Source organism: Miniopterus natalensis, chromosome 19 (assembly GCF_054644295.1).
Source record: "Miniopterus natalensis isolate mMinNat1 chromosome 19, mMinNat1.hap1, whole genome shotgun sequence".
Lineage (NCBI taxonomy): Eukaryota > Metazoa > Chordata > Mammalia > Chiroptera > Miniopteridae > Miniopterus > Miniopterus natalensis.
Genome location: NC_142099.1, coordinates 28866210 through 28883146, shown reverse-complemented (window position 1 = coordinate 28883146; position 16937 = coordinate 28866210). Strand labels below are relative to the sequence as shown.

General features: G+C 49.5%; 1 protein-coding gene across 1 annotated transcript in view; it reads right to left on the bottom strand.

The window, feature by feature from the left end:
- The window catches only part of PLXNA2 (plexin A2), a 196859-nt gene that overhangs the window by 58193 nt on the left and 121729 nt on the right, over nt 1-16937 (bottom strand). Inside the window, exons 5-9 of the mRNA XM_087827861.1 lie at nt 11863-11963; nt 8295-8418; nt 6423-6576; nt 5700-5796; nt 2593-2707 (exon numbers count right to left, since the gene is read on the bottom strand). Coding sequence (XP_087683987.1) covers nt 2593-2707; nt 5700-5796; nt 6423-6576; nt 8295-8418; nt 11863-11963 — 591 coding nt within the window. The remainder of the gene's footprint in view (nt 1-2592; nt 2708-5699; nt 5797-6422; nt 6577-8294; nt 8419-11862; nt 11964-16937) is intronic.

Sequence of the window (16937 nt, the reverse complement as noted above, 5' to 3'; positions counted from 1 at the left end):
ACGCAGTATCGGGAAGATGCCGAGAGAGAGAGACTGGCAACCTCTCTGGGAGCCTGCACCCTATTTCCTTTCCTGAGAAAAATCGGGAGCCGGATGGAGCTGGGCGGAGCCTGGGCTTCCCTCACCAGCCTCTGGAGAGACTATCCTTGGGGCCGTCGGCCTGTGCACATTAGCAGAAAGAGAACAGTACCCCATTCCCACTCTGGGAAGGTGGGAGGTGAGGGGAGACATAGGTACCTCTCCCAGCCCAAGGGGCAGACATTAAGAAGAAAAAGCAAAACGAAATGGAGATGGGAAGCCTCTGGGTTCAGTCCCAGGGCCCTTTCCCTATTAATTCAGCCTGGAGTTGTGAGGGGTGGGGGTGCGGGTAGGGTAAAAGCTTCTCTCAGGCCTGGCTCTCGGGACTGCCTGAGTCTCATCCCCGGGGCTGAGAGGGAATTAACTGTGTTCCAGTGACTTCTAAAGGGCGTGAGGGAGGCCGGCATGCTTCCAATTAGCCTTTTGGGGCTCAGCCCGCATGGCCTCCACATCAGGCAGTTTATTTGTCTTGCTCTGTGACACTCCTGCCCTCGCTCCAGCTGCTGGCAGTTGCAGGCTTGGCTTTGGGTTGTTCTTGCCCGAGGGGGAGCCCCTAGGAGAAAATGCAGCAGCTGTTCTTCCTTGTCTAGATCTGCACCTCTCTCTCCCTCTCTCTCCCTCTCTGTGTGTGTGTGTTCTGTGGTCCACCTCGATTTATTTTGTGAAGGAATTTAGAAGTTTGGAAGTGGCCAAGGTGAAGGTCAGTCTCTGAGACTGCCTTGATCCTTTCCTGCCTTTACTCCGAGCAGGTCTTCCCGTGGCTTCTGCTCTTCCTGGCCCACCTCGCCTCCACTGGCCATTCTTCTACTAACTCCCAAGCTGGGTTAACCACTTACTCCACTCCCTCAGCTCTTGGGCCTCTCCTGTCCGTGAGAAGATAGGCCTGAGAGCAGTTTCATGCCCTCGCAGAATCCCGGCGCTGGGATGGATTTCCAGGCTCCACCAGGGCCAGTGCACTGCTTCCCGGGCAGCTACGTCAAAGTATAGCAACTGGCTACCGGAAAAACCTTCTCTCAAAGGTTTACAAGGCACTAGGTACTCCATTGAGGGGCACCTGTGGCTGAGTCTGCCTTAAATGCCTGTGGGCACAGTCTATATTTCTCTTCTAAGGCAGGAAAATTCCATTTTTCTGGGTGAATGTAACACATATTGCTTCAGAAACTAAGAGTTGAAGGCCAAGAGTGTGTGTTTGGGAAACCTTTCAAAGGCCTACTTTCTTTTTAATTTTAATTTAAAAAATGTTTTTAGCTTTATTGAGGTATAATTGACAAATGAAATCATAAGATATTTAAAGTGCACATTGTTGTGATCTGATATATGCATATCAAGGCCTGCTCGCTTCTGTTTATCCATGGAAGCAACCAGCACATCTACCAAGGTGAGGAGACACATGAGACTCCATTTCTTGAAATCTTAGACACGTAGGCCCAAGGAACCCTTTTTTATCAATAGCACTTGGGTAAAGCGGTCATTGGTTCAGCCATTCTTTCATGCACGTGTTCTACAAACATTCATTGAAGAAGGCACTGAGGATTTAAAGACAAGAGCAGCCTTTGCCTTCAAGGAGCTTGTGGTCTAGTGTGAGAGGGAGACATGCGTAGAGAGGCTACAGTAATACATACAAATGCTACTCTGTCACCTATTTATGTGTGTTGGTTTTCCAAAGGTGGAATAAGAAGGGATGTGTATATGTGCATATGTGCATTTGTGTCAATACATAAAGTCTCTATAATTGTTCAAACCCAACCACTGGCCACCCTAAGGTGTGAGAAACCCTGGACACGAAAAAGGAAAACTAACCAAGCAGGCTTCATTGTCGTAAGGCATTCTGTGACTATGTAAGAAAATCAAAGTCAACATCAATAATACTCATGGGATGGAATATTCATTGGGGAGATCAGCAATTTGTTTTTTTTGTTGATAACAAAGGTGGGTCAGGCCTGAGGGATGAAACATTGATTATATAATAAAATGGGACTTTTAACAGGACCTGGTTATTTTCAAGAGCTGAATTTCTCTCTCTTTCTATAAGGCCACCCACCCAGTCATACATCAGAGTCAAAGAATCATTGAATTTTACACTTGGAAGAGAAGTTGGCATGAAAGAATGGTTGAGAGTGAATGTTCTATTGAACTAGACTATGTCTGCAGCCAACCAAAGGGCTTAGACTCAAAGAATAAATGCCATTCACTACACTCTTCTAGACCATGGAGTCTGTTTGCTTGGATATGTTTCCTCTAAGCTTTCAGCCTCAACCTTCAGTTCCCCTCAAGCTTTTGAATTCACAGAGTCTTAGGAGTTTAGTAGATACAGCACACTTTTCTTCCTCTGGGGTGTTTCCTGCCACTTTTTGAGCTTTATAGTAACAGAGCTTTCTAATATGTAGAATCTCTGGAAGAAGGTCAAGATGGGACAGAGCCAAGAGATGGCCAAGCCACTGGACTGACCATCTGAAAGGGAGGGCCATGCACATTCACTGGGAACATTGCCAGGCCAAGGTGAGCCCTGCTTACCTCTGAAATATTGATCCGGCCCTCCTGGAAGGAGCAGGTGGTGGGGTCGTGAGTGCAGAGGTTGCGGTACTTGCACCAATGGCAGCGGAAGGCGCTGTTGACACAAGACAGGCACCTGCAAGGACAAAGACAGTAAGAGGCAAAGAGAAGGAAGCAGAGAGGGAGGACAAGGGCACCAGGTAGCCTGTGAATCTTGATGTTAGTCTGTTATCCTAGTCTCATTCTCAGGAGGGTAGCTTGGTGGGGCTGTCCCCAGCACTGAGAATTGTGGATTCTCCCTCCAAGCTATTCACAGGACCAGAGAACTGATAAAAAAAAGAATCCAGAATGGAAATAATGTAACTTATAAAGCAATGGTTAGCTAGAGCTGGCTGGTATCAGTTCATGAGAGCCGATTATTTATATCTTCAGGAATTTTGCAAGTGGGTTGACATCATGTTGATAGCTTGAAATTGGCCACAGAGGGAATATTTACACCATAGAAATTGGCAAATGCTAATATGAGTTTTTTTTCTCCCTGATTGCCGGTGGTTAAACATTTCCCAGCCTACCACCACTTATAAGACAGAAAAGCTGTAAGAGCACGGGGACAGAAAATGGGCAGATCTGTTTCCAGTCTTGCCTCTGCCATTGCCACTGCCACTGGGGTCACGCTGAGTAAGTCACTTCACCTTTTGAATAGGAATTTCTTCATCTGTCTGTAATCAAACTTTCCTGGCTACTCCACAAGGCTGTTTAGCATCAAACCAGACAATATATAGAAAATGGTTTTGAAAAAAACAATGTTAAATGTATTATTTTCAAGGGCTTAAATTATCTGTCATTTCAAGCTCTTAAATCACATTTGTTGATGATGGGTTCATGTCATCTGTGTTCTTGAGCTTTGGGAGCTAAATAAAATGGAAGTTCCATTTAAATGGAAACTTTGTCCCACTCTCCAAGTACCCAGGCATCGGTAGCAATAGGCTGTGTATGTGGCTCATATGCATTTTTTGCCAGGGTGAGTGCTTCCTTCCCTGCTGTTTCACCTGGAGGCTGTGCGTATTATTTTGGTGTATGATTGGACCATTATAATGGAAATAGGTTCTGTAAGGTGAGGTTGATCTTCCTGCCCCTCCACAGCTTCTCTACTTAGCCTTTCACAACTGGACAACCTGGAAGGGAAACAGCCCGGTCTGCAATCTGGCACCACCTAGTGGGGGGCTCCTATTACATTTGGGCAGATGGGGCTCAATTCCTGGGGGCCATTGGCTGTGTGCTGGGCACTAGCCATCTGCATTCATCTCTCCCTTGGAGATCATTTTTATCCCCTCTGGATACGCCCAAAGTTATTTCATTTCTGAGTTTAGGCCAGATTGACCGATTCTTGCAAACATCTTATAGTTCAGCAAGTTAATAATGATGATGAGAAGGGGTTCTTAGTCTGGCTCTTCTACTGGCTAATTTTGTGATTTTCACTGAAGCATTTGTCTCCTGCAAGCCTCAGTTTACCATAGTAAAAGGAGAGATTGAATTTGACTCAGACTTTTACTGTGAATGCCAAGATAGAGTTTGGCAATAAAATGATGGAATCTGTGCTGTCAGGGAGACCTGATTCCACCCCCCCTAAAACTTGCTGCTTGTGACAGCACCTGTGTTGACACAGCAATGCATGGTTGAAAGGGGTGCCATCGCACTGGCCTGCCATGGAGATGAGAATGTTCTCAGGAACAGTGGGTTCCATAATCACTGTGTTGGAGAAGGAGAAGAAGGCTGGGAGGTTCTTTTTCCAAGATGCTAGCATTTCCCCAAACAGGGAGATCTGGGATGGGATACGGTGGTTAGTGGGCAGTTTTGTCTGTTTTGACTTCAGCCACTGACTGCCCTGCCCTGGCTCCTCCCTCTGGGCCATTCTCAGCACATCTGTTGACTTGTCCCAATGGGGCTTAGCTATGTCTCCTTCCTTAACTACTGTGGAGGCCCTAGAACTCTAGCAGATGATTCTAATCATCAAAATCAAGAGCAGAGAAGGGGAGAAACGAGGATGGCTCACTGTCTATTTTAAGGGCTAAAGATTCCTCTCAGGCATAGCTGCAAATAGATCCTCTCCCCACGTGGATGCTGAGACCTTCGTGCCCACGGCTTGGACCCAAAAGACTCGATGCCTTGGAGTTCTGCCCATTATGGTAGACCCCAGGCCATCCCTGTCCCAGACAATGGGAAGGATGGGTCCATAGACTATTCCCAATTACTGTTCTCTCTGGAATGGAGCTGTTGTTTGATCTCTCTGCTTGCTGAATGTCTAAGGTCATTGGTCCTGTGACCAGCATTCCCAGTTTGTATGGAAGAAGTCTCAGTTTCTTTTCCAGAGAGGATCAGCAGAAACTGAATGTGGGTCTCTCTCTCCACCGCTCCTCTCCAGCTTCCTGCGCAGCTGTGGGATCTCATAGTTTGTGGGCACCCGTTGTTAGGCATCCTGCTGCTGTAGATGCCTGGTGAGGTCAGCTGGGCTGTATTCAAGCCCCTCTGGAGGCTGGGGTTTGGTCTAGTTGCCCCCTCCTCTTTAAAAAGTTGAAGGCCTGGTTTGGACCCTGGTGGAATTAGAGCCTCCTCGCCCCGTCCCAGCCCAGGTCCGCATCCTGCGTGCTGGCCAGGGCTGTGGCGGCCCTCCTGGGGGGTAACTGTATGCATAGCATAGCTGATTCTTACCCCTGGGTCCCTCTTCATTTGGTGATGGACGACATGTTTAAACTCTACTCACTGTCAATCTCTATGTTCAAAGCCACCAGTGATCAGAAATGGAGAATTTTTATTATGGTTTCTTTACATCAAGCCCTCTTTTTGCTCTCTTAGCTTGAGAGTTGGGGGTAGGGCTGCTGTGGGGGTGGGGGGGGCAGGCAAAGGAGACTTAATGAGACCAGAGGCTCTGGACAGTGTGTGCCATTCAGATTAATGTAACTCAATAAACTGAATGGAACTGGGAAGTAACATTGACAGAGAGCTTCCCCTGTCCCAGACAATGTACCAGGCCCTCTAGGCAGACTGGGAGGTGAGTAAGATATGATTCGAGCTTAGAGAAACCCCACACCCATATCCAGACCCAGGGCAAGACTCTGGCAAGGGCTTACAGTTGGTGGGCACTGCAGTTGTAGAACTTGAACTCGGTGCTGACAAATATCTTCCCTGTCTCCTTGGATCTCAGCTGCAGTTCTAGCCCAAACCAATCTGAAAAAAAGAAGAAAAAAGGAGGGAGGGTGACAGCCTGGGGGCCCAGTGGAGATCCTGAGGGTAAATCATTCAGCCATTCCAGGGCTCTCGGGGACAGAGGGCAGATGGCACCTGCCTGAATCATCTCTTCACAAGAGTCCCTTTCATCCTGCTGAGACCCAGACACCCCCACACCCTGGCTTAGGGAAGAAATAGTCCATCAGGTCCCATAAAGCCCCTTGCGTTGGTCTGGCAAGTTCAGCTACTGAAAGACTTTTCGAAGTATTAGGCCAGAGCCCCTCAAGCCTTCGGTTCCGGGGAGAGAACGCCAATGAAAACTACTGGCTGAAACCACAGCCATTCCTAGAAGGGAAGGGAAGTCTAGGAAAACTCTGCACACTGTGTAGCCTTAACCCAAACGGGAGCAAGGGATTTCCTCCCTCCTCAATTTCGCTTTGGGGCCTGTCAGTTTGCTTGCAAACACAAACAAGTTATATAAGCCCACTTTGGTGTTGGGCATAAGGAGGCCTAGTCAGGCAACTTCTGTGCTGGTACTTGTCACTCCCGTCCCCTGTGTCCTCTACTCCTGGTTCCCCTCGTAGGGCAGCCCCTAGCATATGACTTTCGTGGCAGACATTTCTTACCTTGATCCAGAGGGATGACAGGGACATCCTTGTGCCCAGGTGAGATGCAGATGACTTGGCTCCCAGACACCTGTCCCTCCACCTCTGTCAGGTTCCCAAAGGCACATGTGATGCCCGCAGACAGATCTGGAGCATCACTCACAACCAGCCTGAGCTGTGGGAAGAGCAAAGAGGCTCAGGAGCAAAGGGCTGATGTCCTTGGAACAGCCCCAGAGGCTTGGAGACCTGGGCCCTAGTCCTGGCCCTGCCATTGCCTGTTGGGTCACTAATCTCCCCTGAACTCATCTACAAGAAAGGGTGCCGATGTGGGTGATCTGACTTTGACACTGAACAATTCTAGTAGCACTCCCAGGGTCAATGGTCTTTATCAATATTATTTGGGGGGAAGGTACCAAAATCCACCTCAGACACAGCTAATTTTGACATGAAACCATGCAAACTTGGAAGCAAGTCATGAGCTGAGCCCTTCACAACAAGCCTTAGCCTTGGCTCCTGGGAGAGTATCACCAACCTGGAGGTTCCCCAGGAGCTCACAGGTTGGTGGGAGACAGCTAGCTCCCCACTCTGGGGCTGCTTATCAAGGTGGTGAATGTTCTCGGGTTTCTGCTTCTTTGTTTCTCTTGGGCTCTCAGCCTGCTGACAGCTCCCCTGGAGGGGGGCAGTCATTTCACAGGGTGCTTAGAGGATGAGAGAAAGCCGGGAAGTGGACACCAACAGCGTGATGTCAGCTGTTACCTATAACAGGTTCCAATGACCTAGGCCAGTGGTGTCCATCCTATTCAAGTGTGAACACCTTCCTTTGAATGGTAAAAATATCCCAGACTGTCAGAGGAATCTGTTGCTTGAGAAACTATTTGATGGCAAGACGCTGCTCTGAATTCAGTGCATGAAAAGTGAGTTTGTACTCAACGGCCACAATATAACATCTAAGTGGTATTTAAAACAATATGTAAGAAATGTGACTGGCTCCCTCTGACAGTGGGGGGTGTGTGCCCAGAAGGGGTCACAGTGACAACAGCCTTGTGGCCTCCAAGTTGAGAGCCGTGATATACGTAGGTGGGTCTCCCTCTGTCTTCCTACCAGCACCTGGTGGGATTTATTAGCAGGGGGCTTCTCAGTCACAGCAGGTGTCGCCTCGCCTTCCCATACATTTGCTTGCGGCTGAATCTCTGCCCCAGTTTCGTTTCCATGGGGCCCAGAGACTTAGGTACAAACTCTGCTGTTTGTTCCCTCAGCTCCATGGGAGCCAAAAGCTCCCCGTGGGGATGAATGAACGGAAATCTTGGAAGGTTCATTAACTAATTAACATTCGTGAATGCTCATAAAACCTTCAGAATGAAATAACTGTGCAGGGCCTGAGGACATGAAATATTTGGGGTTGCCCTTCGACAGGTGGTTAAGGGCTATTTTATTCTCTTTAATATTCTCTATAAACACACAGACTGTGAATTAAGTCTGTCTGTCTGTTTCTGTCTCTGTCTCTCTGTCTCTCTCTCACTCACAGACACACAGACACACACACACAAATGCAACTCTCAGGTTTCTGTGAGAGGCTGTATCAGTGGAGGATTGTAAATACAGCATACACCAAAGAATGCGTTATCTGCTATCGGATTGCACGGTGTCGGAGATGTTTGTTGTAAATGCAAAATCTAAGTTTACAAAACAGATCAATGGATAATGAATTTGCAAGGGGGATGGAGGGTGGCTGTGCCCTTTACAATAGCAGTTGCAGCAGGTTTTCTATAAATATAGTTTCCTGGGAGCATGTGAAGCACGATCCATTTACAGATCCTTGTGCGAGAGTTAAAGGAGCCCACCCACACACGTGTGTGCTCCGTGTCCCCACGTCCCCCTGCGTGCGTTACTTACCAGCCGGCTGTGCTCAGACACTGAGATGCTGCTGGGATGCACCTCGAGGCTCATGCACTGGCTGATGCTGGCAGCAAATCGATTAGGTTCCCAGGCCCGTTGGCACTTGTCCCTGCGGGAGCACCTGCCACACACACGGATTCACAAGAGGTCAGGCCTCTGAGACCCGTCTGTTGGGCTCCATTGTCCCCTAGGCTAAGTAAGAGGCCTGTGGCTGGTCTTCTCAGTAAGACTTTCTCTTGTCCCAGAGGCTTGGGTGCCTCCCAGATGGTCCCTATTGCAGTTAGAGACAGACTAAGGGGAAGTGGGACTAACTCCCAGAGTGCATGTTGTGGTATGGACATAAAGCATAGCTCTAGTCAGCATCTTTATAGGCTTCTCAGTGAGTGAGGGCGGGAAGGTGGGGAACAGGAGAAACACACAAGTGGCTAAGAATATAAACTTTGGAGCCAGGCTACCTGGGTTCTAACCCAGATCTATTGACTACTGACTCTGGTCCCTTGGGCAAATTACGTAATCCCTCTGTGCCTCAGTTTCCCCAACTGTAAAATGGTGATCTTACCTCATAGGGTGGCTGTAAGGGTAAATGAATTAGTACTTAGAAAATGGCCTGTTAGCCCTTATAATAATATTAATGATGACTATTAATATTATTCCTCTCGGGAGATAGTTAAAAACCTGGACGGGGTCTTCACTGTGTGAGGCAGTGTGCATGTGATCTTGTGGCTGGGCTAATGGCTTTCTGAAGTCAGGGGCCACGCTTTATTCACTGAGATATTCTACCTGTCACAGGGCACATTTTAAATAGACGTTTGTGGTGTGAAATAATGCCTGGAGACAGGGAGACAGGCGCGGAGTCGCAGCCAGGGATGCCTCTGTCAGAAAACTGTGCGGCTGTTTCCCGACATCTTTATCTCTGGCTCCAGGCTCCTCTGCCCACGGTGGCAGGTGGGCACACGGTGGCACCTCCACACAGGAGCATTTGGTCACCGCTTCTGTCACACGGGAACACGCCGGTGCTTCCCCAAACCAATAGCCAAGGGACACTACCAGATTCCACAGCGGGGCAGCGAGTCCCACCGAACTCCCCCAGCCCTTCCCCCTCTCCCTTTCCAGGCACATAATGGATCTAAATATGAATGCTGTCAAAGAGGAGAATTATGGAGGTTTAAGTGAATCCTTAAGATAGCTCTAAAGTGAGCTCTTGACTGGAGCCTTTATCTCATTGACTCGCTGAAATGGCTCTTTTTTTTTTTTTTATCATACTATTTATGGCAACAGCCCTAACAGAGATAAATAGCCCCGGAGACAATAACACACTTGCAAGAGCAAGGCACACAGAAGAGACAGGGAGGTTGCAAATCCCCCCGGACCCAGCGGCTCTTTAACAATCTCCCTCAGCCCTCTGCCTCCATTGAGTCCAGGCTGCGGACCAGGCCCGGGAGCTGGAGGTGGGCCCATCACCTCATTTCTCACCAAGGCAGGCTGGTGGTGGCCGGTGGGAAGGATGGCAGGAGGGGCTGGGGAAGAAGCAAGGGAGCAGCAGAAGAGAAAGCTCTGGATATAAACAAGAAAGAGCTTGGGCCCCACGTGCTCTGGGCAGGGAGAGTGGCTGGAAGGAGAGGTGTGCTCTGGTGGGTAGCAGGGAGTCTCTGGGGATAGGTAAGGAGTTCAGAGGACAGAGGAAATCTGAGACTGTGACGATGTGCCTCAGTCATTCTAGTAGCCACATCTGGCCTGGACCAGGAGGATGACGGATGGGCTGGGGCCACCAGGATGCTCAGGCATTGAGGACAAGTTTGTAGGCACAAGTGCCAGTTGGGGAATGCCATGTTCTTGCTGTTGGTTAAGTGACAATCCTCCATCCACAATTTTGGTGTGTTTTACATGGGAGAAGTGACACAGGTGGAAGCAGGGTGGCCATGACAGGGCGCAGCAGGGAGTGGGTGGTACAGCTGGATGTCCCTACTGCACAGTGAGAGGGCAGGTAGCCCAGGACACTTTGCATGGAGCTAGGGTGGCTGCCAGGTTCTTTGGAGGAAGAATCCTCTTTTTTCTTTTAAATATGTTTTTACTGATTTCAGAGAGAGAGGAAGGGAGAGGGATACCGAGAGAGAAACATCGATGAGAGAGAGACATCGATCGGCTGCTTGCTGAATGCGCCCTACTGGGGATCAAGCCCGCAACCACGACTGAGCCATGTGCCTTGACCGGGAATCGAACTGGGGACCTCTTGATTCATGGGCTGATGCTCAACCACTAAGCCATGCTGGCCAGGCAGGAAGAATCCTCTTGAGGAAAGAGCCCCCTGGCTGGCAGGTCAGCTTCACTGAAGGGAACCTAATTTTAGCTACCTTTGCCACTCCTGGGCCACAGCAGGGGTGTCATCAGCATCTTTATCACTTGCCTGACCTTAAATGGTGACTCAATGTCCAGGTTCTAGTGAAAGCATTTTTTTGCAAAACTTTTTGAGGAGTATTTTTCCTACAAACCCAAGCGGGGAACCCAGTATTTGTGGGCTCAAATCCAGTCCAGATTTTGCATCTGCGAGGCGCCTGCTTCCCTCTCTCTCTCTATAGCCCTCCCAACACCTGCTGCAGAGGCTGGAAGCCAAGAGCTATTGTGCGGCCCCTGAACTCTGGACCCCCGCCTCCGCCTCCACCCCAAACCCAAACCCAGCACATTTCACAGAGATGCTTTGCTGGCTGGCACTGAGCCACGGAGTTTCCAACTCCACTGGGGAACAGAATTCCTAGTCAGCTCCTGCCTTTCAGGGTTTTCACCCTTTTCTCTCCGTCTGCAGCTCTTCAAATTAGGAAATTTCAGTGTAATTTTGCATTTCTATTGAGCTGGCATCAATGGCCAGTTGGGATGTGAGGCCAGTTGGAATAGGAAACGGATTTCTTGGAATCATGAAATAATGAGGCCAGAAGGGCCCTCCCAAGAGTTCAGGGCGCATAGTAATTATTTTGATTTGCGTAGCCTATTCTGGGCTTCCTTATTTCCCGAGCATTAATTATTTTGTTTAATCTTCACAATTCACCTGTGAGGTAGGCATTGTCCCTATTGAGCAACGGGGACATGGGGGCCCAGAGTAGTCAGTGGACCACCCAGGGTCACACAGCAGCCAAGTGGAGTCCAAACTTCTGACTCTAGGGCATGGCTACCTGCACTGGAGATACCTAGCTCAGAGCAGGAGATACCTAGCTCAGCCTGTACCCAGCAGGTTCTGGGGAAACCTAGAGATTCTACAGCTTCCCAAGTGAGTTTTTCCAACACCACTACCCTTTCTGTACTGACAAGGTTTAGACTGAGAGTGGCTGGGCGGGCAGACTTTAAAAGTGCAATGAAAGACAGAGAGGCAAAGGCACTGCATGTGGAGGGAGGGCCCACGGTGACCTGTCTCCTCTTGCTGTTCTGGGCACTGCTACTATGGTTTTCATGACTGCTCAGTAGAGGGAAAGTCCTCTCTCCCTGCAAACCGCGGTCACATCCCTCATTAACACTCCCAGGAAAGTACCTGGTTTTGTGCATTCTAGGCCCTTCTTCAGAATGGTCCCAAACTTACATGTTGTGCAGGGCACACCAGCCGCAGTGAGGGTCTCCGGAGCTCAGGCACTCCCCACAAGTTGTGTACTGCTCACAGGATTCCACAGGGACCCTGGTGATCTGGTGGAGAGAGGAGAGATCATGGTTAGGTTGGGCAGGGATGCTGCCCCGCTGATAAGCGTTCAGACTCATCTACAATCTACCCACACTTGCACTATCGCTGCCCCTGAAGGGGGGACATTGGGGGTAAATTGGTGGCCTCAGTGTTCTCATCTGGTTGCCTAACCCAGGTAGGTGCAGGTAAGCAGACTGTGTGTCTCAGGTGGCAGGCTGAGGCTTCTAGCCTTCCCAGAAGTGAAGCAAAACCTCCAGTGTCCTTCTGCATGCACTGAAGTCCTCACAAGAGCTGGGCCGTGCTCTCCTGGCAAGTGCTGAAAAATGGTTAACTCTGCTAAAAGGCTGTTGCGTGCCACCAACTCGTCTCTGAAGAGCTTTCAGCTGGGCTTGGGCTGAGACATCCTGCCTTCACAGAAAACATTTAAAAAGGGGGAGAAGGAGAGACTTTTCCTATCAAATAATATTCAGCATGTGGCACAGTCTCTTTACAGCCAACCAAACATACCACCTGGATCCAATTACCCCATTCTCTGATGTCTGCATTCAGTTTCTTTAGTAAATGTCCCATTGCCTGAAAAGTCTGCCTAAATGGGAACATCCACAGAGATGAGCTGCCTGTCTGATTCTGTCTTGCTGGGGAAAGTGGGGATTTTCAGATCAAGCTCCTGCTCCCCACCCCCCACCCCAGATAGTGCGGCCTCTGCCAACTTCTGGCTTCCTGTGGTGCCTTGCAGGGCTTGAGCTGGCCCTGTTTGGACATTACTCGCCCCTACCTGCCCAGGGTGTGTGACATTAAGACTGGGCAAGAGGGTCAGGAGATTGACGTTTTCCATTTGATATGTCCCAGGTATCTGTGGCTGGCTGGGGCAGGAGGCCGCTGGGCCACAAAAACATTTGCTGGAGTGGGAACAGCTTCTCATTTGTCAGGGTGTAGAGGTCCCCCACCTACTGGATGTGTGAGCTCAAGTGAAAATCCAGCCTGTGGTCCAGTAGCATGGTGTTCCACCTTTGGCAGGGGGGCAAAGGATCTGATGGAGACTCCTTACAGCATCATCCCGAGAGGCTCGGGAGGGAGTCTAGCACTGCTTGTGTAGCAGATGTTTATTAGATGTCACTGTATGGAGGCTCTGATGCTATGCAGCAAACTGGACACAGATCCTGCCCCGGCAGAGCCCACAGTCTGGTAGAAGTTGGTAATTAGAAGCCGAGAGTTGCTCTCCACCGTGCCTGGGATAGGTGTGTGCCCTGGGGCCTTGGGAGCCTAAAAGAGAGGCACCCAGTACAACTGTCCGGAGGAAGGATGTAAGGGTGAGTGAGTCCAAGAATGGACCTAGAAGGGCATTCCAAACTGACAGGTCACCATGCACAGAAGTCATCAAGTTCAGTATACACAAGTGTAGGGTGCACCCTGGGTGGGTGGGGTGGAGATGAGGCTGGTGGGATGTAAGCAAGGGCCTAATGACCCAAGGCACCAGCCTCACGAGCCTTCTTCTCTGTTGGGTGCCCCCTCCCATGCTTACAACATCGTAACACTTAACATTCTGTATCTCAAGGCTTTCTGTAAGTGAGTAACATGATCAGCTTTAAATATATCTAACCTTCCGTTAATTATAAAAATAGAAAATGCAAAGAGAAGTGTAAAATACTGCAATTTGATTTTAAAAAATCTTACTTTAAGTGGAGGCTGGGGGATAGCTGGTTTGAAACTGCTCCTGTGTAATAGACCTGAGGGTTTGTGTTGACTCTCTTTCCAACACCACCTGACACAGCGATGGGATAGCTGGAGGGGCTAATTTGTTCATGGGCAGCAGAAACAGTGTCAAGATTGAGAGAGGCCGCCCCCACCAGGGAGTTTCCCGCTCAGGTCTTTGCAATCTGCCCCAAGAAGGGTGTTGCTCAGCCAATGATCCTTCCCAGGAAGGAGGTCACAACGGGGTAGGACCCAGATGTGGCATCTGAGGTACAGCTGATGGACCAGGCATGTTGATTTGGCTCAAAGAAGACGAGTCTCATGGGCCATGGAGGCTGTTTTCCAATGTTTGAAGAGCAGCAGTGGGGCTGCAGCAAGACACACGGGTGAAAAGTTTCAGGAAAACTCAACAGAAGAAAGTCAAGGGTGTCCAACAATGCACCAGACCTCGCTTCTGGAAGGAACTGCCCCCCGCTCTGTGGGATGTGTAAGCAGAGTCGGAGCGGCGTGTGTCTGGGAGGCTGTGAAGGGATTTCTGCCCTCAGAGGAAGGCTGCACTAGTCCACTTCTGACATTCAGGATTCTGTTTCCCACAGTTTACCTAACTCCTCTCTGACACTGTTTATGGTTTCCGTCCTGTGTAACTTGTACAGTTAAAAGATAACATCCAGCCATCGCCACCAGCCTCGGATGTCGCATGGCCTTAAGGAGTAACCCTTGACCCCTGACTCATGGCCTGTGATTCCTACAGGAGCACCTTTCTGACAGGTGCTTGCCGTACACTCTCCCAGCGTGCCTTTTGGGACTGGGACCCTCAGCCCTTCAGGATATCTGGGACCCCAGCCGCCCACTTGGCTTCCGCCGGGCCCCCTCCAACCCACCCTCCGAGGCCTGAGAGCAGCAGCCCAGTGCCCGGCCTTCCTTTCTTAGGTTTCGGGCTCTGTGTGAGTGATGTCTGCATCTGGCTGGAAATTAAAACAACTGTCTGCATTGCATTCGGCCCGTCTGTCAAAACACAGCCCGGCTCTCAGCAGCTGGGCAAGGGGGCCCTGAATGGGAGCAGTGTCTCCGGCAACAAAGCCCACTTTCACGCCAAGTGCCACGGAGATAGTGAGAACCCTGTTCTTCTCCAAACATGAAACCAATAGCACAACTATTTTTCCTGTTTCCTGGGCCCTCCTGGTGGGAATTTTTTTTAATGCACTGAGTTGAAGAGCAAAGTGAAACAGGAAACTTATTGGGGCGGGGGTTGGTTCTACAACTAGACTTACTCTCTCTTCAGAGATGTAATAGCCACATACAAACCAGAGGAAAAAATGCCACAGGGACTGAGAGGAGACCCTCAACGTCAGATGTGACCATGGGCCCCCGTCTTCGATATAGTCATGCGTTGCCACATTCATTCATCACTCATCAGCCAATATTCATTGATCATGTCCTACACACAGGCCACCATTAAGCACTTCAGAGGGATAAAAACAGCAGCGGCATTAAAACACAGCCATCATCTTTGGGTTGCAAACAGACTAGCAATGAAAACAAGAAAGTGACGTGTGTTCTAAGAGAGGTGGTGAAAGAGGGCTGAGGGAATTCAGAGCGAAGAGAAAATACGTCTATGTCTGCAGTGGCCAATGCGACAGCCCATGTGGCTATGAGCATCTGGAAGGTGGCCAGTCCTGACTGAGATGTGCTGTAGGATCACAACACACACTGGATTTTAAAGATTTAGTAAGGAAAAAAAAGGAAAGTAAAAAATCACATTAATAATTTTTATTGACATGTTGAAAAGATAAAAATTTAGTAAATACTGGACTAAATAAAAATCATTATTAATTTCAGCTGTTTCTTCCCACTTTTTAAAATACGTCTGCTGGCAAAGTTAAAATTGCACACATTGCTCACATTTGTGGCTTGCCTTTTATTCTGTGGGATAACGGTGCTCTAGGTGGGAGTCCCAAGAAGGCTTTGTGAGGGACAGGGCATGTGTCTGGGTCCTGAAGGGTGAATGATGTTTATCCAGATGAACTGGGTTCCAGGTAGAAAGAACCACATGAGCAGACGCAGGAGAGCAGAGTGTCTTCAGAAAACCTGGTGTGAGGGCCAGGGAGCAATGTGTATAAATTGGGAAGGGCAGGTTTGGGTTAACTTGGGAAGGACAGAGAAGACCATGAAGCTGGGATATATGAAGCCTCTTAGCTCTCCAGCCTGTCACTCCTTGGTCAAAGGGTGTCCTTCAAAAAGAGGGGCTCTTGTGGCTCTTGAGGAGCAATGGCTCTCAATGCACGGTCTTAGGCTGGCACCCCTGGCATTATCTGTGAGTTTATGAGTCAGAAAAGCCAGAGTTTGTGGGACCAGGTACTCTGGGGAATGGGCCAGAATGTTCTCACAGCTCTTCAGCTGATTCCTGTGAACGCCAGAGTTTGAGAACCACTGATACATAGGAGCTCATACCCTGGGGAAGTCTTTTTGAATGTCAGGGCCCTGGAGACAGGAAAAAATGGAATGAAACTCTGTTGTGGGGCTGTGTAAGGAACTGGACTGATCTGGGAGAAAGTGGGTGGAGGTACCCTGGGGACTGCTTTATGTCCAGGAAGAAATTGGCTTTAATAACTCTTAGTCTATGGAGGCCCTAAAAGACCAAGTGCAAGCCTCTAGGGTCAGGGGGCACTTCACTCTGCACCCCAGGTGACAAGTGGGCACTTGTTCTAGGACCTGGAGGGGTGGGGTGGGATGAGGTAGGATGGGGTGGAGGTTGTCTCTGGAAGCTGTAGAAGGGAAGGAGCTTTCTCCTGGAGTGTCCACTGTGTCAGGCGGCACTCTGTCAGGGCTGACTCAGAGCTTAATGGGACACTCTATGAGGCTTTAATTAGTGTTTGTTTATTATGATTGCATTTTAATTATACCTGAGTCTCCCGCACCCCTTTCACCGGGAGCTGGGATCGGAGGGTGGCTGGGTCCTAGGTAGTCCTTAATGAGTGTGGTGATGAGAAGTCCAGGTTGGAGGGTGCCCTTTTCCTGCCCCTTTGCTGCCTTCTCCCCGGACCATGGAGCTGCTTCAGACTGAAGTCCACCCTCACACTCTGCATTCCTCTCTGCTTGATCTTATATCTTGTAATTATGCCTCTAATGAATATAACTGTCCTATTAAGTCGTTTACTTAAGAAATACTCTTAATTAAAGGTGACTCACACTGTGTTCTTGGCTACTCTGGCCCCGGGCCCCACATCACTGGTACCTTCCTTGGCCGGATTCAGGGGAGCTGGAGGTCTATGTAGGAAGGGCTCAGC